The 21,500-nt window shown below is 49.1% G+C and overlaps 2 protein-coding genes and 1 long non-coding RNA gene across 4 annotated transcripts in view; 2 read left to right on the top strand and 1 right to left on the bottom strand.

The window, feature by feature from the left end:
- Window positions 1–1,288: 1,288 nt before the first annotated feature.
- On the bottom strand, window positions 1,289–6,283 carry SLC25A53 (solute carrier family 25 member 53). The gene is made up of 2 exons (XM_083426614.1): window positions 5,162–6,283; window positions 1,289–2,291 (listed from the first exon to the last, which is right to left on the bottom strand). The coding sequence occupies exon 2, from the start codon at window positions 2,251–2,253 to the stop codon at window positions 1,399–1,401; it is 855 nt and encodes a 284-aa protein (XP_083282740.1). The 5' UTR covers window positions 2,254–2,291; window positions 5,162–6,283; the 3' UTR covers window positions 1,289–1,398.
- Window positions 3,174–21,500, top strand: part of LOC310671130 — an 87,001-nt gene continuing 68,674 nt past the window's right edge. Inside the window, exon 1 of the long non-coding RNA XR_014507813.1 lies at window positions 3,174–3,239. This is a non-coding gene — a long non-coding RNA (uncharacterized lncRNA). The remainder of the gene's footprint in view (window positions 3,240–21,500) is intronic.
- PRRT1 (proline rich transmembrane protein 1) overlaps window positions 10,916–21,500 on the top strand; it is a 28,408-nt gene continuing 17,823 nt past the window's right edge. Inside the window, exon 1 of one of the 2 annotated variants that reach the window (XM_083426664.1) lies at window positions 10,916–11,198. In XM_083426664.1, the coding sequence (XP_083282790.1) occupies window positions 11,180–11,198 (19 nt within the window). In that variant the 5' untranslated portion in view covers window positions 10,916–11,179. The remainder of the gene's footprint in view (window positions 11,199–21,500) is intronic. The other variant, XM_083426663.1, reaches the window with a different exon arrangement.

Genomic DNA, 21,500 nt, shown 5'->3' with positions numbered 1-21,500 from the left:
CTTTGAGCGCCAACCAGTGGTGGAATGTGGGAGCTCCAATGCCAGGACTTTGATTATTATTTTCCATTATCAGCATACAGTAATGAATTCATGTTTTAAATTTAATTTATTTACAGGTATAACAAAATAAAATAATAATGGCTAGTCATGACCAGCTTCAGGTAATTATTCGAATAGTTCTTTCTACTGAATCAGTTTAATTCATGCCATTAGTCAGTACAGAGATACAGCTCACTTAAAAAAAGCAAAGTTTACTGCATTACACATAATGATTTGTGTCTGTATACAGTGGTGCCTCGCAAGATGAAATTAATTCGTTCTGCGAGTTTTTTCGTCTTGTGAATTTTTTCGTCTTGCGAAGCACCACTGTGTATTGACGGTTTCCCATAGGAATGCATTGACGGTTTTTTAAAAAAGTCGCAAGACGTTTTCATCTTGCGAAGCAAGGCCATAGGGAAATCCGTCTTGCGAAGCAACTCAGAAAACGAAAAACTCTTTTGTCTTGCGAGTTTTTCGTCTTGAGAGGCATTCGTCTTGCGAGGTACCACTGTACCACTGAATATCTAGGTATGCATGTGGGTGCATATATCTGCAGCAATAAGTACAGGCCCACTTCCTCAGAAGAGTCAGAGGTGAGTTTGGCTTATCAAAGTCTTCAGTGTACAAATTAATTCAACCATTGCATTGTTTGTTCCTTGCTTCCCTGGTTTGTTAACAGTGGAAGCCCCCTTGCGTTTACTCAGAAGAAAGTGGCAGTGTGTTCAAAGGGACTTCCCCTTATGCTTGTTTAGCACTGCAGCTTAAATTAATTAATACCCGCATGCAGCAAGTTTTTTTCCCAACAGCTGGAGCTCACCTGGCACCTCTCAGGTGGGTTCAGGCACTTCTCAGGTGGGCACCATTCCCATTCTAAGAGAATGAGGGAGGCATTCATGGTGAGTTGCGGCACCTCTTTTTCTAGAAAACCAGCACTACCCGCATATAGTACGAAAAGGAGGAACCTGAGGTGTGGACCTCCAGTTTTGGTCCCTGCCCAACCCCAGGCAAGCACCTGTTCCTCAGAGGCAGGTCCCTGTCTCAATGGGAACCACTTCTGGTGGTGCTGAGGACTGCAGTCAGAGGCACAGACTGGATCGAGGAGAAGGCCTTAGGTGGCAAGATCAGCAGGTGTTTCTCCATCAGCCTCAGGTTTCTGCAGAGGATTCTGCGACCTGTATTTTCCACCTGCTGTTTTGCTCTAGAACTGGGGTCTCTTCCCCGCCTCACCTCAAGATTAAACATTGTCCTCCGTGCTGTTTTCCTCTCCCTGCTTCCTCTACGGGGACCTTTCTTCTCTGGCCTGGCCCAGAATAATGTCCCCCACTCTGGGAAGGCCTTAACGGGATGGGATAGGGGCTGCTAGCCCCTGATGTCCACGAGCAAGTCATAGATGGCTGTGGTGAGGCCCCATGTGACTCCAGCCCGGAGGATGAGCAGGGACCCTCCTCTGTAGAGGAGTGTGGCTTTCCTGCCCCGAGCCCTCCAGACGGCTGCAGCCGCCGCCGGGAGTCTGAGGGTCTCCTCCTTCCCCACCTGAGACTGCACGTTGGCGATGAGGACGCCGAGAGGGAAGAGGAGGAAGGAGATGGCGGTTCCGTTCACGCTGCCCGACACCAGGGCCGGGAGCCAGCGGGGCAAGCCCCTGTCAGACAGGCCATCACGTAGGGGGTCCTTGAAGGAGAAGTAGAGGGCACAGCCCAGGCCATTGCGGGTCAGGATGAGGCTGAGGCCTCGGTAGTAGCCCAGGGCCAGCCTCTTCTTGGGGGCATAGGAGTTGAATTCCTCCAGGATGCTCCAGGTTGTGGGGAATCTCCTCACGGTCCGCCCGTCCTGGAGAACGTTCTGGACCCTCTCGAAGGGGCCAAAGGCCAGCGCTTCCAGGAAGCCCGAGAGGAGGCCTGCAAAGGCTCGGTCTCTCAGCGAGTAAGGCCCTGGGGACCTGTCTGAGAAGGCACGGAGGAGGTTGTCATGGGTGCCGTACATCAAGGCCCCTTGCAGCGTCCTGGCCAGGAGCGGAGGAGCAATGCCTCGTGCGAAGCCGGCAAGGCCCTCCTGGCGCAGCTGACCGATGGCCTCTGTGATGGACAAGGCGTGGAGCTGCTGGCGGAAAATGGTCTTGTAGACGGGGAAGGTCACCAGCGTGGTGGCGAAGCTGGAAGCAGCTCCCACAGCACAGCTGGCAGAGCTCCATCTTTTGTGGTGATTCTCCTCCATTTTCTTGGAGTTCCTGCTGGGAGTCTGCCTCTTCCGGACTGCAAGATTTAGAAGAGAGAAATAAGAACAACAATAATTTTAGTATTTGTACCCCACCCATCTGACTGGGTTGCCATCAGCCACTCTGGGCAGCTTCCAGCATATTTAAAAACATAATAAACCATTAAAAACTTCCCTATATAGGGCCGCCTTCAGGTGTATACAGTGGTACCTCTGGATGTGAACGGGATCCGTTCCGGAGCCCTGTTCACATCCTGAAGCGAACGCAACCCGCATCTGCGCATGCGCCGGTTGCGATTCACCGCTTCTGCGCATGCGTGTGACGTCATTTTGAGCGTCTGTGCATGCGCGAGCCGCGAAACCTGGAAGTAATGCATTCCGTTACTTCCGGGTTGCCGCGGAGCGCAACCCGAAAACGCTCAACCTGAAGCAACGTCAGCCCAAGGTATGATTGTAGTTGCTTATCTCCTTGACATCTGATGGGAGGGCATTCCTCAGGGTGGGTGCCACTACCGAGAAGCCCCTGTGCATGCATTAGTGTAATTTAAAAACAGACTTGAAATGATCCTTTCATAGTTTTGCCCCTAGCAACAAGTTTCTCCCTGCAACAGGTCTTCCCCAGCAACAGGGTTTCCTTAGCAACAGACTTCTTTATTAGACACGCTCTGGAGGAGAGAACTGTAGCTGGTACCTTGGCCAGATGGCTAGAGATGATTCTCTGTATATACCGTATTTTTTGCTCTATAAGACTCACTTTTTCCCTCCTAAAAAGTAAGGGGAAATGTGTGTGCATATTATGGAGCGAATGCAGGCTGCACAGCTATCCCAGAAGCCAGAACAGCAAGAGGGATTGCTGCTTTCACTGCGCAGCGATCCCTCTTGCTGCTCTGGCTCCTGAGATTCAGAATATTTTTCCCCCTTGTTTTCCTCCTCCAAAAACTAGGTGTGTCTTGTGGTCTGGTGCATCTTATAGAGCGAAAAATATGGTAGTTTCAATTTATTTTCCTCAGGCCAATAGTTGCATAAGTTGTAATGTTAATTCTTCAATAAATATTTTAAGCAGAACTGGCATGGGCAAGGGGTATATTTCCACATGGGAATTCACCAACAGATGAGCTGAACTGAGGAAGAAGATTCTGGGAGACTTTCTGGTTGACTCTGCTGACTCAAAGGGAACTCCAAGTGGCACAATTTGCAATGCCACATGGCTCAGTCCCCTGTGGCATCACTAGGCAGGGCTGGGAAAGGGAAAGGACCTCTGGATGGTTAAGTCCAGTGGAAGGCGACTACGGGGTTCAGTGCTCATCTCGCTTTCAGGCCGAGGGAGCCGGCATTTGTCCACAGACAGCTTTCCAGGTCATGTGGCCAACATGACAACATGTGGTGCAACGGGACACCGTGATGGAAACCAGAGTGCACGGAAACACCGTTTTTCTTCCTGCCGCAGGGGTACCTATTTATCTACTTGCACTGGTGTGCTTTTGAACTGCTAGGTTAGGACAGAACAACGGGAGCTAACCCTGTAGTGGGGATTCAAACTGCCGACCTGATCGGCAAGCCCAAGAGGCTCATTGGTTTAGACCACAGTGCCACCTGCGTCCTGGCTGGGAAAGACACCACCCCCCACCGCGCACATGAGACCCTGAAGAGACATTGCTGCCAGTCAGTGTAGACAATATTGGGGTAGGTGAGCCAACACCCTGACTGGGCAAGACGGAGTCCTAGGTTCCTTTGAAGAGATACTGAGACTTATACAGTGGTACCTCGGGTTACAGACGCTTCAGGTTACAGACTCCGCTAACCCAGAAATAGTACCTTGGGTTAAGAACTTTGCTTCAGGATGAAAACAGAAATTGTGCGGCGGCAGCGGGAGGCCCCGTTAGCTAAAGTGGTACCTCAGGTTAAGAATAGTTTCAGGTTAAGAACGGACCTCCAGAACGAATTAAGTTCTTAACCCGAGGTACCACTCTATGACTAACATGAGGGGTCTGTCACCCAGAGGAGTAGCTGTGGGGGGGGGGGCGAGCTGCCCCCCTTAGATTAAGTAAAGCAATTAAAAATAACTGAAAGTAGAAATTTTAGATTCTGACAGATTTTTCTGAGCATGTGGGGTCAAAAGAAAGTAATTTAAAACAACTCTTGTTGTGACATATCATTCCGAATCTGCTAGACAGGGCCAGACAGAAGATGAGTGTCCTGCTTTTCCCTAACATAAATACTGGCTATGCCCCTTCATAAGAAGCGGGGCTGAGAGAGAGGCGGGAACAGTGGCGTAGCGTGGGTTGTCAGCACCCGGGGCAAGGCAAGTTACCCGTGCGCCCCCTAACCCGTGGATTTGCGCCCCCTAACCTGTGGATTTGCGCCCCCTAACCCTAACCCCCAGATGTTGCGCCCGGTGCGGCTGGCCCCCCCTGCACCCTCCACGCTACGCCACTGGGCGGGAAGCAAAGGCTCTGTTGTGGCCTGGAGCTTTTATCCTCCGATCTGCAATAATGTTGCAGGAGGGCTCACTTTCTTATAGGAAAGAGGTGATGCTAAGGGGTTTCTGGCTGGAAAGCAGAATGCTGCACTAGATGAGCCACTGGCCTGATCCAGCCTCTTCTTCAGATCTGCTCTATCACCTCATTTGGCTGCATGCGTAGATCAGGCCTCACGTGAATCTGCAACACTGATGGGGGGGCCATTCTGGCAGAGTTTCCTGCAAAATAGGGTGGGGTTGCATTTCCTGAGTCTCCTTAAGGCTCCATCAGGCTGCAGGGGATCGCCGTTCGTTAGGAGGTCCCATCGCAGAGGGCAGGCAGATCCCCCACCACCACCCTCCATCCCCCAATCCTCTGGACAGCAGCCTCTGAAAGCCCCACATTTGGGCAGAGGGTGATGCATCAGCCACCAGCCTTGGCTCGGGTACCTGAACAAATCTTCTCCTTCCTAAAGGCCCCAAGTGATGCTCAGAGGTGCAGTTCTTCCTTGCAGCGCTCCAAAGAAACAGCAGACACAGGCCAGGAGATCTCTCCCCTTGCCATCCCCCTCCCTTAACTCTCTCGCACACTTACTCTATTCTTCCAGGTGCCAGAGGGGGGGTTGCAGAGAGAGTGAGAGACGCCTCCCACTTCCTTTCTCACAAGAAGCTGCTGCTGCTGCTGCTGCTGCTGTCTGCGCGGTCCATGGACTTCCGGCTGCCTGTTCAGCAGCCAAAGATGCATTCGCTGCATCCTTTGGCGTCAGGAGAGCCCAACCCCTTCTTGCAACGGAGCGCTTTGCAGAAAATTAAGCAGCTTTGCAGAAAATTAAACGAAAGGCTTTTCTCCCCCGCTCCCCCCATACCCTGCGAGACAACGCAGAAAGTGGCTACTAGCTCCCACGTACTTCTTTCAATGAAATTTTTAATTGCAGAACTGTCCGCGAAACATTAAGCAAAAAACACAGCACCACGCGCTCTCCATCAGGAGCCGCAATAATTTCCTCCAATCAATACCTGGATTGCTTTGGATGAGATTCCTGCACGCCACGGGGTTGGACTAGATGAGCCTTGGAGACCCCTTCCAACTCTACAATTCTATGATTTTTTTGTGGGGTACCCACCCTGTTTCCTTATTTGTTATTTTATTCTAGGGCAACTGTGCCTCCGTGAGTGTTGTACAAAACCACTCTTGATTGTGGGGGGGAATCGCTGTGGAATTCAGGAATGTCGTCGTCGTCCCCCCATTAAGAAAGTGATATGCAGGATTGGAATTGCCCAAGAAAGACATTAGATTGTTTTTGTATGCCACAACTGCAGCAAGAATTCTGTTAGCCAAAAATTGGAAATTGCAAGAAATACCAACACAGTGGAGGAATGGCAGGTGAAGATGATGGACTTTTTGGAGCTGGCTGACCTGACTAGAAGGATCCGTGATCAGAAAGAGGAGGCATATCAAGAAGATTGGAAGAAATTTAAGGATTATTTAGCTAGATATTCTAATATAATATAAGTAGAACTATTTGTAAGTACCAAATTGGCCTAGGAGTAAAATATGTTGAATTGTATAACATTATGTTTGAAATTATCATTAAGAGAAAGAAAGGTAGCGATTTGAATAAGTTAAGTTTTTTAGAAAGTGGATATTGGAAAACTGCTACAATGAGATTTATGGAAACTCGGGGGGGGGGGATTTGAGGAAGTCACTTAACAATGAAAATTAAATAGGGCTTCAAACAGTTAGGTGTTTATATGTTTGCTTGTTGTTTTCTTTTTAATAATGTAATGTTTTCTTCTATGTGTGTTTGTTGTAAATTTGGAAAACCAATTTTTTTTTTTGAAAAAATGAAAACAAAAAGAAAAGAAAGTTATATGCAATACTAGGGAGCCCTTGATGTTGACATGGAAAGTTAAATCCACCGCTGGAAGTGGGAGGGAGGGGGAAGGCTGCTTAGTTTGGGGATCGGATCACTCTTTTGCAACCCATTTGCCCCCCCCCCACGACTCCCAAGCCTACAGCGAGCCAGGGGAAGGAGAGAGTGGCAGGAGCGGTTTTGTCGCTCGCTGGGTTTTGGGGAGTCATGGGGCACGCACCAAATGGCACCCCCCCCTTCAGCCTGACACCCGGTGCTGCCTGCACCCCCATTGCTACGCCCCTGCTAGGGGGCCCCTATCCTTCCCTGCCAATTCCATCTACCCCTTTGCAAACCCCTCCCAGGTTACCCCGACCCCCACTTTTAAAGGAGGAACACGTGGGAGATTTCAAGGGGTCAAAAATAAATAAATAATGGATGCACCTGCTATATTAGAAGCAAAAAAAACTTGTTTTGATGAATTGGAAGAGCCGCAAAAAGATTCCATTGAAATTTTACCTCACATATCCAGCACACAACATAAAAGCAAGATTCCAAGGGATCTCTTGGGTTTCCCTCCTCCCCTTTGTGGGTCCTACTGTTAATCATTTCCTCCTGCATCTTTTATAATAATCCAAATCTTTTATCTCTCCGTTCTATCCAAAAATTCACCATTAAACTACAAGTGATATTCCAATCCTACAAACGATTATAACCGTTTACAATAAAATAAGTTATAAATTTTCCCCGTTCCTTATTAAATTTTTTGTCTTTCTCATTTCTGATTCTTCCGGTCATTTTAGTCATTTCGGCAAAATCCATCAACTTGTCTTGCCATTCTTCTCTGGTAGGGACTTTATCTTCTTCCATCTTTATTTAAGCTCCCTCTTTATTTAATTCCAGCATCCTCTTCTGGCAGTGGCCAACCAGACTGTTATGTACTGAGTTGAATAGGATCCAAACTGCAGCAGTCTGATTGGTCCTAGAACAATAGGATCCAAAAGGCAGCAGTCTGATTGGTCCTAGAACAATGCAGCAGTATGATTGGTTGGCAGGAACCACCCAATCATGCTCCAGATAGAAGTGAATCCACAACCTGATTGGCTTACAGTAGAATTCCGGAATTAGCCAATCATGTGCAGCCCATTGTGTAAATAATGTATATAAGGCAGATACTTTGAGGGGACATTCATTCATTCCTCCTCACCACTATGAGCTGAATAAAGAGCATGAAATCACTTTGCGACTCTGAGTATATTTCACAGACCCCAATGGCAAGCAGGTGCGAGAGGCAAATCTACAGTCATACCTCGGGTTAAAGTTGCTTCAGGTTGAGCATTTTCAGGTTGCGCTCCGCAGCGACCCAGAAGTAACGGAACGCGTTACTTCCGGGTTTCGCCGCTCGCGCAGATGCTCAAAATGACGTCATGCGCATGCGCAGAAGCAGCAAATCGCGACCTGTGCAGATGTGGGCTGCATTTGCTTCAGGATGGGAATGGGGCTCTGGAACGCATCCCGTTCGCATCTAGAGGTACCACTGTACACCTATCATCATCATCATCACCATCATTATCATCATCAAATAATTTGTATACCACCCTTCATCCAAAGATTTGAGGGCAGTTTGCAGCGTAAAAACACAATGTAAAAACACAAAATACATAATAAAAACAAGGGCAAAACAAATCAGAAGGCGATTGGGCCGGATCCGGCCCCCAGACCTTAGTTTGCCTACCCATGGTCTAGAACACACCCTTTGTGTGCTGTGGGACAGGAAGAAGAAGAAGAAGAAGAAGAAGAAGCAGCAGCAGCAGCAGCAGCGGAGGAGGAGGAGGAGGAGTTGGGATTTGATACCCCGCTTTATCACTACCCTAAGGAGTCTCAAAGCAGCTAACATTCTCCTTTCCCTTCCTCCCCCACAACAAACACTCTGTGAGGTGAGTGGGGCTGAGAGACTTCAGAGAAGTGTGACTGGCCCAAGGTCACCCAGCAGCTGCATGTGGAGGAGCGGAGACGCGAACCCAGTTCACCAGATTACAAGTCCACCACTCTTAACCACTACACCACACTGGAAAGGCTCAGTGGCATATATAGTGGTACCTCGGGTTACATACGCTTCAGGATACAGACTCCGCTAACCAGAAATAGTAGAATCAAAGAATCATAGAGTTGGAATAGACCACAAGGGCCATCGAGTCCAACCCCCTGCCAAGCAGGAAACACCATCAGAGCACTCCTGACATATGGTTGTCAAGCCTCTGCTTAAAGACCTCCAAAGAAGAAGACTCCACCACACTCCTTGGCAGCAAATTCCACTGTCGAACAGCTCTTACTGTCAGGAAGTTCTTCCTAATGTTTAGGTGGAATCTTCTTTCTTGTAGTTTGGATCCATTGCTCCGTGTCCGCTTCTCTGGAGCAGCAGAAAACAACCTTTCTCCCTCCTCTATGTGACATCCTTTTATATATTTGAACATGGCTATCATATCACCCCTTAACCTCCTCTTCTCCAGGCTAAACATGCCCAGCTCCCTTAGCCGTTCCTCATAAGGCATCGTTTCCAGGCCTTTGACCATTTTGGTTGCCCTCCTCTGGACACGTTCCAGTTTGTCAGTGTCCTTCTTGAACTGTGGTGCCCAGAACTGGACACAGTACTCCAGGTGAGGTCTGACCAGAGCAGAATACAGTGGCACTATTACTTCCCTTGATCTAGATGCTATACTCCTATTGATGCAGCCCAGAATTGCATTGACTTTTTTAGCTGCTGTGTCACACTGTTGGCACATGTCAAGTTTGTGAAACTTAGTTTGTGAAAATAGTACCTTGGGTTAAGAACTTTGCTTCAGGATGAGAACAGAAATCATGCTATGGCGGCACGGTGGCAGCAGGAGGCCCCATTAGCTAAAGTGGTGCTTCAGGTTAAGAACAGTTTCAGGTTAAGAATAGACCTCCAGAACGAATTAAGTTCTTAACCTGTACAGGTACCATTGTATGGCAGAAAAGTGCAAAGTTCCAGAATCAGGCAACAAGCCTGACTGGAAAGGCAACCACTGCCAGGGTCTATAGGCTTGTGGAAGGCCCAGAGCTCAGTAGGGGTTAAGTATGGGGTCTTACTTAACATGAGTCTAAGGTGTGATGCAGCAGCAAAAAAAGTGAATGCCATTCTAGACTGCATAGTGTGCAGATCAAGGGAAGTCACAGTACTGCATTGTTCTGTCTCGGTAAGACCACACCTGTAATACTGTGTCCAGTTCTGGGCATCACAATTTAGGAAGGATGTTGACAAGCTGGAACATGTGCAGAGGAGGGCAACCAAGATGATCAAGTGTATGGAAACCAAGCCTGATGAGGAACGACTGCAGGAGCTGGATATGCTCAGCCTGGAAAAGAGAAGACTGAGAGGATATAGGATAAGGTAAAGGTAAAGGGACCCCTGACCATTAGGTCCAGTCGTGGCCGACTCTGGGGTGGGTGGCACTCATCTTGCTTTACTGGCCAAGGGAGCCGGCGTACAGCTTCCGGGTCATGTGGCCAGCAGGACTAAGCCGCTTCTGGCGAACCAGAGCAGCGCACGGAAACACCGTTTACCTTCCTGCCAGAGTGGTACCTATTCATCTACTTGCACTTTGACGGCTTTCGAACTGCTAGGTGGGCAGGAGCAGGGACCGAGCAACGGGAGCTCAGCCCGTCGCGGGGATTCAAACCGCCGACCTTCTGATCGGCATGTCCTAGGCTCTGTGGTTTAACCCACAGCGCCACCTGCGTCCCTTAGGATACAGGATAGTCACCTTCAAATATCTCAAGTGCTGTTACATGGAAGATGGAGCAAGCTCGTTTTTCTCCTGCTCTGGAACGCAGGACCAAGGACTTCAAGTTACAAGAAAGGAGATTCTAACTAAACATGAGAAAGAACTTTCTGACAGTGGGACGGACTCCCTTGGGAGGTTGTGGACTCTTCTTTCTTGGAGAGTCCATCTGCCATGGATGCTTCACTTGAGATTCCTGCCTTTGCAGGGGGCTGGACTAGATGACCTTTGGGGGGGGGGTTCTTTCCAACTCTACAATGATAGAGCATCTGCTTTGCATGCGGAAAATCCCAAGTTCGATCCCTGGCATCTCCCGCTGCTGCCAGTCAGAGCTGACAATATGGAGTTGGATGGGACCAATAACTACAACGCAGCTTCCTGCATATATATATGTATGTCAGAGACCCTTAAAAGTCCTCCTGGGTCTGAAAGCGAGCTATCCCGCACCGCAGGAGAAAAACAGCCGAGAGGTGGGCTCCGTGGGTTGCCCGTGAAGCCGCCTGGCCCTTTAACTCCCCCCCCCCCCACACCCCACCCGCGCGCGCCGCTTTCTCGCTCCATCGCCCCCCATCATCTTCGCAGGGACAGCAAGAGCCGCGTGGCTCGTCCGGGGAAGGAGGGAGAGAGGGAGGGAGGCAAAGGAAGGCAGAGACAGGAGGAGACGGCGAGGGAGGCTTTTCTTGGTGGGGGGTGACGCAGAGAGCTTTCTCTCCCTCCTCCGGTGGGTCTCTAACCCCCCCCCCCCGCCCAGCCCGCCTCCACAACAGACACACAGACACAGAGGGGCAGCCACGTCGAGAGCAGCGGCAGAGATGTCTTCGGAGAAAACAGGTGATGGATGGGTCTCTTAATAAAGGATTCTGCTGGTGGGGAACGATCAGGCGGGGATCGGGCCCGCCTGGGTAGCTGGGTGCAAGGTGGGCGTTTGGTGGGGTTAGGGGGGGGGGGAGAGATCAGATCTGCATCGGAGGGAATGGCACATGAAGACTGTTTATATATATATATATATAGCATGTGCCATTCCCTCTGATGCAGATCAGATAGATATATACTGGGGTTGGGTTTTTTTTGCACATGTGCCCATCAAGCTGTGTGTGGGAATTATCCCTCCTGTGTGTGGTGCTGTCAGGAGGGGGTCGTGCAAATGCTGCGCGTTGTGCAGAATGGAAATATTCCGGTGCGATGCTCTATCCACGAATGCAGCTTGCAGAGGAGAAATTTGAGAGGGCGAGGGAGCATGGGTCCGCTGTGAGGAGCGGAGCGCCGCTCTTGCGCGGGTGCCTGCCTGCAGAAGCCTCTCGCAACCGTGCCTGCCTATCACTCGGTTGCTGGGATTTGTGCAGCGGAGCTGTTGTGGAAAATGCCTGTGTGGTTGTGTTGACAGGTGTGCAAAGGAGGGGTGCAAAAAGATGAAGGTATCTGTGTAGATGGCCTTTCCAAAGGCCAGGTTGTGCAGCCAGCCGGGGCCTGTAGATTGCATCAGTGCTAGTCCTACTCAGAGCAACCCCATTGAAATGAACAAATACAACTAACAAAGGCCTGTTAATTTCTGAGAAAAAGAGAGTTAGCCTCAACCGTGTGTGTGTGTGTGTGTATAATGCACTTGCAATTATTTGGGTTTTTTCCTCCCTCAAACATGCACAGAAAGGAGGATATCTGATGTGCTGGAGAGTTGCGTGAGCTTGTGCATTGATCAGATGTTTCCACGGAGGTCACCGGCACAGGTAGCGTGTGCAACGGGTGAGGGACGCAAGATTCCATGTGCGAGGTGTGAGACTGTTTAGCAGGAGCGCTGTGCCGGGGGTAACTGTGTGCGCATCACTTTGTGATGTCATCTGTTATGTGTCTGGGTGTTTGGTGTGTGTGTGTGTGTGTGTGTGTATCATGCAGGGTGTGAAATGGGAGATGGGATCCGGCAGGTACAGAGAGCAGGGGGATTATGCCACTGATGTGACATGACTTGACAAGCGGAGCCGCTTCTGTTTATACTGCCATGCCAAATATTGCTGCTGAGGAATGTGCATCTGAATTTTCGCAGTGGAGAGAAGACTGTATTTATATATCGTTTGTTTTTTTTAAAGTGTGGGGGTGCACAACGGGGTTTGAGGTATGAGCCGCACAATGTCTCTGTGTTAGTAATGGTGTGAGGGTAGGTCTGTTTGGTTAGGATTCTGCCTTTGGGGCAGGGGGGGGTAGAGGTCTCTGTGGGTCCCAGTGTTTGTGTACCTTGTTCATCCACAGGCAGAACAAGAGTGGCCACTGGGGTGCCCTCCAGATACTGGACTCGGGCTGCCACCAACCCAATCCAACATGGCAAATGGGCGACATCTAAAGAAGGGCTTTCCCTTGATATAGAAGGAATGGCTTGGGCATTTAAGGAGTGGCTCAAGTGCATCCAGAATTCATCAGAATAGCTAAAGCACTTTCCTTCCTTGTGACTCTGCTTGCATCTAAGAAAAGGAAGGGATGTGGTAGGAACCTTTGGTCAATCAGATAGAACCACAGAACTGTAGATTTGAAAGGGGCCACAAGGGTCATCTAGTCCAACCCCCTGCAGTGCAGGAATCTTTTGGCCCAGCGTGGGACTTGAACCCACAACCCTGAGTTTAGGGGTCTCACGCTCTACCAGCTGAGCTGTCAGAACTCAATTCTCTCAAGATTCTTCCTTTGTTGTTGTTTAGTCGTGTCCGACTCTTGGTGACCCCATGGACCAGAGCACGCCAGGCACTCCTGTCTTCCACTGCCTCCCGCAGTTTGGTCAAACTCATGCGGGTAGCTTCGAGAACACTGTCCAGCCATCTCGTCCTCTGTCGTCCCCTTCTCCTTGTGCCCTCCATCTTTCCCAACATCAGGGTCTTTTCCAGGGAGTCTTCTCTTCTCATGAGGTGGCCAAAGTATTGGAGCCTCAGCTTCAGGATCTGTCCTTCCAGGGAGCACTCAGGGCTGATTTCCTTCAGAATGGAGAGGTTTGATCTTCTTGCAGTCCATGGGGCTCTCAAGAGTCTCCTCCAGCACCTTACTTGCCAATATTACACACACACACACTCCGTGCACCACTATCATGTAAATATAGCTCCCTCTGGCCTTTGTATTTCCCCATCATTTGCAAAGGAAGTCGGACCACAACCTCCAAAATACAAATTCTCTGACACAGCTTTTGCATGTTCTTTTAACCTGTCACAAATGATCTGATACCTGGGGTATGTATGGAACCTGGGGCTGAATGCGGCCCTCCACACCTCTCTACTTGGCCCTCAGAACTCTCCATAGGCCACACACCTCTCCTCAGGCCACGTCCCTCACTTGCCCTGCTTCACAGTATCCAGGAGTGCTTTGTCTGGAAGGTGCTCTTGATTTCTGATTATGGCTTTCGTTTGCCTAAATCAGAGCTTTCCAAACTGTGTGTCGCGACACATTGGTGTATCGGCTGCAGTTGTGTCGTGTGAACGCTCCTAGCTGGAAAGGGGTTTAGTTTAACCACCGGTTTGCTAGTAAAACTGAATTACTGTGTCGCGAAATAATGCATATCTAAAAAGTGTGTCCCCAAGCTCTGGCCTAGATAGAAATTAGCCCACTGTACAAAGGTAAAATTTGCATTCCTTCCTCACCCGTGTCTGTCTCTGGCCTTGTCCGCTATAGGAATGTGGGCCCCTGAAAGTTACCCAGAAGGGAGAGCGGCTCCTGGAGTGAAAAATGTTCCCCATCCCTGCCATATACCACAAACGCCGTACAATTAAAGCTCATTCAGTGCTCGCTCAGCATCCTTAACAAATTACAGGCCCCAGGATTCTCTGGGAGATGGCATGCTTAAAATGTGCAATAGGTGTGCTTTATATGCGTGGTGCCCACACACAAACATACACACACACCTGTCAGTACTAACACAAAGCCCATAATCAATGCACGCAGAGCACAACAGAAATCCAACACACCGCATCCTAGTATACAAATGTATTTCATGCATGTTGCACTTAGGCAGCCCACGACACCATACAGAAACACATGGGCATGGACACGCACAAGTATTTCCCACAACTGTTCCTGAACATGCAGCAGGCAGAAGCTGAAACTTCCACAGAGACACACTCGTTGCTGCCACTCCAAAGGGGCTCCTTACGGAATCCCTTCTGCTTGATGCCTCACCAGAACTAAAATACCCTTACGGGAACTAACGAGGCAATTTAACATACTTACAAAGGATGTCAGCCCTTTGGAACATGCGCATCATTCCAAGACGACATGCCAGGAATACGCGGGTGGTTTTATGGACACCCACGTGACCTGTTGCTCTCCCATACTTACACAACAGAGTGTAGGGAATTTGCAAGCCAACCTGGGTGTGAGGAACCTTAGGCTTTGCAGCCGAATGTGGTCCTCCAGGGCTCTCCATCAGCTGCTTGGAGATTTCCTGAGGACAAACCCACACCCGCCAGCCCTGCCTTGCACCTTCCTTGAGGGTTTTTGCCTGGCTGGAATAGGCCCTTGAACTCTTGACGATGGCTCTTGCTTGTCTGGGTGGAGGGATAGAGAAGAACATGGGTGTCTAAGTGTGCGGTGTGTAGAAACTACACTCCTGTAGGAAGGTATTATTGCTCTGCCCATTTTTGCCTCTGGCCCTGCCCACCGCTGGCATGTGGCCCTCAGAAGCCTGGCCAGAAGTGAATGTGGCCCTCGGGTTGCAAAAGATTCCCAGTCCCAATTTACCTCATGGCCTTGTATAGTCTTCCTTTCTCCCACACACATACATGCTCTGCTCTTTCCTGTGGGGCTACCTTTGAAGGTGACCCGGAAACTACAACTAAGACACAATGCGGCAGCCAGACTGGTGACTGGGAGCAGCCGCCGAGACCATATAACACCGGTCCTGAAAGACCTACACTGGCTCCCAGTACGTTTCCAAGCACAATTCAAAGTGTTCATGCTGACCTTTAAAGCCCTAAAAAGCCTCGGTCCAGTATACCTGAAGGAGCGTCTCCACCCCCATCGTTCAGCCACTGAGGTCCAGCTCCAAGGGCCTTCTGGCGGTTCCCTCGCTGCGAGAAGCCAAGTTACAGGGAACCAGGCAGAGGGCCTTCTCGGTAGCGGCACCCGCCCTGTGGAACGCCCTCGCACCATATGTCAAGGAAATAAACAACTACTGTACCAGACTTTTAGAAGACATCTGAAGGCAGCCCTGTTTAGGGAAGCTTTTAATGTTTGATGCATTACTGTATTTTAATATTTTGTTGGAAGCCACCCAGAGTGGCTGGGGAAGCCCAGCCAGATTGGCGGGGTATAAATAAAAATTATTATTATTATTATTATTATTATTATTATTATTATTATTATTACACCAAACCCTCCAACAGTTCTCTGATGAAAATAGTTCCTATTCCATTATTATTATTATTATTATTATTATTATTACCCTGCCCATCTGACTGGGTTGCCCCAGCCACTCTAGGTGGCTTCCAACATATATAAAAGCATAATAAAACCATACAGGGCTGCCTTCAGAAGTCTTCTAAAGGCTGTATAGTTTCTTATCTCCTTGGCTCGAGAGTTGCACACTCTCCAAGATTTCTCCAATGAAAACAGGGACATCCTAAGGAAAAGTGGGACATTCCGGATCAAAAAAGAAACCAGGGTGGCTTCTGTAAATCTGGGACTGTCCCTAGAAAATACGGACATTGGAGGATCTGTGCACACCCATTTTTCTGAGACCAGTGCGTTATAGCAGCTGAGACAAAGAATCGCATGCTTGGGAGTCCCCAATTCCGACGTCACCTCTTGGCCACTGACTCACCAAGGCTGCCATCTTATACGCACTTAATGTTAAACTCTCCCACTGAGCTCAAAGGGACTTACTTCTGAATCCTAAGATTGTACGCCAGGGGGGCTTTTAGCAAAACCGATCTCTCTGCCTCGCCTCCAGAGACATAGGAATGATATTAGCCTACCTCGCACCGCTGTTGTAAGCACCGCTGAACGTTTAGGAAGAGGCCTAGGCCAATAGAAAGGGCTTAATTCCACCAAAGTTAAGCACTTCAGCCCATCGATTGTACGGCAAGACGCTTCGGCACGTGCCCGCCGCTCTAATTGGAATCAATACGGCTTAGAAGAGCTTAACAATTCCTGGATCATGCCCCTTGTACTATTATTGCTCATTACGGATTGACGGATGAGATATTCGGAAACGGGGGGGGGAAGAACGGGTGGCTTTGTTTGCTAATGGTTTCGGTCCTGAAGGGAACGCGAGGTTAATAAAAAAGACCTCGTCCTTTGCTGGCCCTGAAACGTTAGCAGCCATTGAGCTGTTATGCCCCATTTAACCTTTACGAAATTTTCGGAATCTCACAAGCCGGTTTATCCGCGCCAACACAACCAGCCTGCCTGGAAGAGGGATGCTCTCGGTTTTAATGGCCAGTAACCGATGCCGAGGGAGAAAATGACAAGGTTGTTTGGGGGCCGAGACCGGGCATCTGAATCCCAACAAACCTCTCCATGTGCCTTTTGTAATCCACTCACTCATTCACCTAACCCCCCTACAACCTTCCCCCCCCCCCATTTCTCTTCTCCCCCCCAGGACACTTCTTCCTTCTCCCTCTATAAATAGAAAGCAGGCAGGCACAAACAAAGTGACCTAAAAAACCCATAACGGGAATTTGTTCACCCTCTAGAGGGATGCCCTACTTTGGAGAGGGTGTGTGTGTGTGTGTGAGAGAGAGAGCATGAATAAAGATCTATTTTGTGTGTAGAGAGGGCAGTTGTATGACCCCCCAAAGTGGATCATATATATTTACCACACTGGAAAAGCTGTCAGTGTACAATTGTGTGTCGGTGCTTGTGGGTATGTGTTGTGTACCTGCCCTCCTTTTCTGACCGCCTCTCTAAAAAATGCCTTTGAGGGGGGGACGGGGAACAAACAAACAAACAAACAAACACATCGCCAACGTAATTTAATGCAGAACTGCTATTTGAAGGGAAAGGGCATCTGGACAAAAATACCCAGAGCGTAATGACTGGTTAGGGACGTGGATGCGGCTGCAAGGCCAGCCTGTGATTCAGCGGCGTGAGGCAGCTGCCTCAGGTGGCTGATTTTGGGATGCTGTTAAATAGGGCAGCAAATTGCTAGAGATCTCGTTTGTCATTCTGTTGGTAGTTCCTAGGTTTCTAGGGCAGGGGTGGGGGGGATTTTTCCTCAGCCTGAGGGCCGAATTCCCTTCTGGCCCACTCTCTGAGGGCCACATGTCAATGTTGGGTGGGGCTAGAAACAGAAGTGAGTTTTCGCCAAAGCGTTCAGTAGATTTCCGCTTGCACAATTGTCATCATCTTCCTCTCTTGAGCCACTGGTCCATCTATCTCAGCATTGCCTGCACTGTTTGGCAGCAGCTCTCTAGGGTTTCAGAAGGGGGGCACTCTCAGCCCCACCTGGAGATTAATTGGGTCCTTCTGCATTCAGGTCAGATGCTCTGCTACTGAACTACAGCCCTGTTCTGAACCTCAGGCCCAAAGGAGGGCTTGGGTGCAGGGATACCAAAGCAGGGTCTCAAACGTGTCATGAAGAATTAAAGAAGATGTTGAAAATATCAATAATAAAAAACCCCAGAGATATATCTCCTTGGATTGATAGGGGAAGAGATACCACGGGGGCCGGGGGAGAGAATCTTCTTATATGCAAGTACAGCAGCTAGAGTAGTGATTGCTGCTAAGTTGAAATCACAAACTCTACCCTTAAGGAAGGAATGGATTTTTAAACTAAATGAATGCTTAACTCTGGCAAAACTAACAGCTATTATAAGAAGAAACCAATCGAATCAAAAATTAAAAAAGGAGTGGGAATGTTTTGATGAATATATGGTAAAATATTGCTTAAAAAAAAGAGATATGCCTAGATTAAAATGTAAAGCATCTGAGGGAAGGTAAATCAGTAAGGAAAGATAATAAGAATATATAGTAGATTTGAGAAGATTGTAAATGCAAATATAAATGTAATCTCAGAATGTAGAGGAAATCGAGTGGGGGGAGGGACAAAAGAATATTAGGTTTGATTGATGGATATATGGGGGAATGGGGAGGATGTGGTGACGGCTTTGGTTTATTTATATTGTGATGTAATATGGGGGGGGGGATTGTATGGGGGGGGGGAAACGTATCAGAATAAAGGCCTAGACGTTCTTTAATACCAAAGCAGCCTGCCAAGACCCTCAGCCTTTATAGATGTGGGGCAAACACCACGGCAAGGGGATGGCCTGTCCGTGCCCAAGCAAACAGTCATACATTCTTTATACACAAAGCAGCATATGTCACTTTGGCCAGGTACTTCTCATCACATGACCAGATGAGGGCATAGGTGGCAAATACCCAAATCTTACAGATAGCGCCCCTTTCTGGGCACAGAGCCCAGCACCTCAAGCCCCCAGATAAGAATAAAGCAAGCCGATTAGCGGACATCAAAGGAAGCGGACATACAATCATGATCTCGTTGCTACAACAACTACCATTTACCGTAATCATGGGGATATATCGACTACTAAGATGGTTTTGCAGAGCTTCCGGAACAGTTCAACACAAGCCCTTCCTTATAAAGTTCTCACTGATTTTCAGTGGTGCTAGTTTCTGAATAAAATGCTCTTAGAACATGTGCTGCAAATAAGATTTCAAGGCCACAGGCTGCAGCAAGTATCACACATATGGACTGAAACAGGAAGACTGCCAGTCATGATGCTGAACTGATTTTATGTTTCTGTCAAAGAGAACAAGAATGGTGACAACGTCATATTCTCTCTCCCCCCCCCCCTTTTTAAAGGAGGGTGCCTAAAATTCCTTTTAGTTTCTAATTGCAATTTTCCGTTCTAAGCCAATGAGGGGTGCGTTGTTGTTGCTTTTTAAAAAGTTATTGAGCCAAGGTTGTCAGTGCCAGATAATACCCTTTTAAAAGCACATTAGAATTTAACACGTTGACAAAGGTGTGCCAGAACCCCCATAAAATAGCAGGCAATGAGCCAGATTAATCCTCAAAGGCACCGGAAGCGACATTATTGTGCTGAAGAGCAAGTTGCCGTTGTGATCAACGGAAGCATAAATGCACGTTGAAGGCACGATTAAGGTCCCCTGTTTGCTATATTAAGCTGAATCAGATTAACCTCCTCATTAAGGGAAACTGTGCCGTGGAATACTTTAGGTGCAGCTGAGTAAATGGCGCTCTTAGTCAGGAAATAAGCTGAGCTTGACACAAAGTAGTGAGCTGGTGGGCAAAAAAAGGAATATACGAACTGAAGGGAACGTAGGCAGCACAGCACTCCATCCTAAAATCTGACAACACAGAGTGATCATATCATACTGACAGACACACACTCATATATATATATGTGGCAAGGAAAGTTAATGCAGGCAGCGCGTTGGAAAGAGCCACAAATAAGTTTAATAACTAATAAGAAGAAGAAGAATGATGATGAGAAAACAACAAAGGATTAATGAGAGCCAGTGGTGGTGTAGTTTTTAGAGTGTCAGGCAAGGGCCTGGGTTCAAAGGCAAGGGTTCAAACCTCTAGTCTCCTCAGCCATGAAACTCACTGGGTTAACCATAAGAGCCAGTCAGAATCTCTCAGCCTCAAGGATAAAATGTGGAGGAAGGGAACCATGTTTTCCCCCTTGAGTTAGAGGATATAAATGTAATCAATACATGTCACTCTGATGTGGCATGGAGATGGTGCCACAGGTCAGTCTGGCTGCAGTGCTCAGGAGCAATGGCCACGGGGGCTGCCACTGCACCCCCATCACCCCCAGTATCTGCCACCTGCCTAACAGAAGGGACGACCCTGCCTCAATGCCCCTATCCTATTTGCACCTCGTCGGCCCATCTCCCCACTCCTTTCGGGCGAAGCAGGTGCCAGAGCGTGGATTTAGGCCCCGTGCAGATGTTGGTAACTTACTTGCTTCTTGCACAGGGTTAGCACGGGCCTGCAGCAGGGTTCCTTTTCGGTCAAGGGGAAAGAGGTAAGGGAGAGATTGCCGTGCATTTAGGGGCTCAGGTAATTTGCTGGGCTTGATATCACCACGAGGAGCCACTTCGCCCGAGAGCACGGGGAGAATTCAGGCCAGGAACTGTGGGCTGGAACACATTAGTGTGCTGCCAGAGGAACAGCGAACATGTTGGAGGGATGTAATTGTAGGTTCTTGCAGGACCAAAGTACCCACCCACAGACCCTGCTGAGTCTTTGTGTGATTTGTTGCTCCAGTTTTGCTTCTTTCCAATCAGCCTGTGCCGCAGCTGGGCATTCCTGCAGCATCTCTGCATGGGATGTGAACTCATCATCCAACTCTTCCTGATAGAGGCACGCTGACTCTCAGGGGAGGCTGCTTGCTGCATCTCTGCATGCGTCGCCGTGCTGGGCCTTGCCTCCTTTCAGTCAGAAAGCACACCCTTAGTCCATAGGTGTCAGCTTACAGATTTGAAAATAAGGGACCAGCAGCCTCAAAATAAGGGATCAGCAGCCAAAATAACGGATTTTGCTTATCTTATGAGTTCCATCGGCCCTTCCCTGCCCGAGAGGGAGGGAGAGAGATTCTTGCCCATGCTGCTCGCGAGCCCGGCATGAGGCGGTTGCGGCGGTGCCACAGCCACTGAAGTGCCGCCCTTCTGCATCCCTCACCATCCCCTCCTCTTCCTCCTCCCTCAGGCCGCCTCCTCAGCCGCCGCCGCTGCCACCTCCAGCTTCCCCTGGCAGCACGGCGGAAGTCTCGCAAGAGAGGGGCTGCCTGCCCGCCCGTCGCCACCCGTCTCCTCATGACACGCCCCTAAGGGGGAAAAGGGAGAGACGGAGACGTGGCAGCTCGTGAACATGCTCTCTTTTGCTGTCTCGAGGCAGAGGACCCCGAGCCGCTGCTTCCCTCCCAAGCCGGGCGAGCATGAAACCCAGGAAATTTAAGGGACATCATCAGTAAGGGACAGCAGCGGGACACGGCGCTGGGATAAGGGAGTTTCCCACCAAATAAGGGACGGTTGACAGCTATGCCTTAGTCACAGGCAGACTCAGGGGATGGGTTCCTCTGGCGCCCATATCATTCTTAGATTTATACATCAATAACACTCTGCAGTTTTATCCCTGTGACAACCTTGTGAGGTTATCTTAGGCTGAGGGATAGGAACTGG

The sequence above is a fragment of the Podarcis tiliguerta genome (assembly GCF_965153285.1).
Source record: "Podarcis tiliguerta genome assembly, chromosome: 2".
In the NCBI taxonomy this organism is placed as follows: domain Eukaryota; kingdom Metazoa; phylum Chordata; class Lepidosauria; order Squamata; family Lacertidae; genus Podarcis; species Podarcis tiliguerta.
Note: the sequence above shows the minus strand (reverse complement) of the source record. Positions and strands in the feature narration are given on the sequence as shown.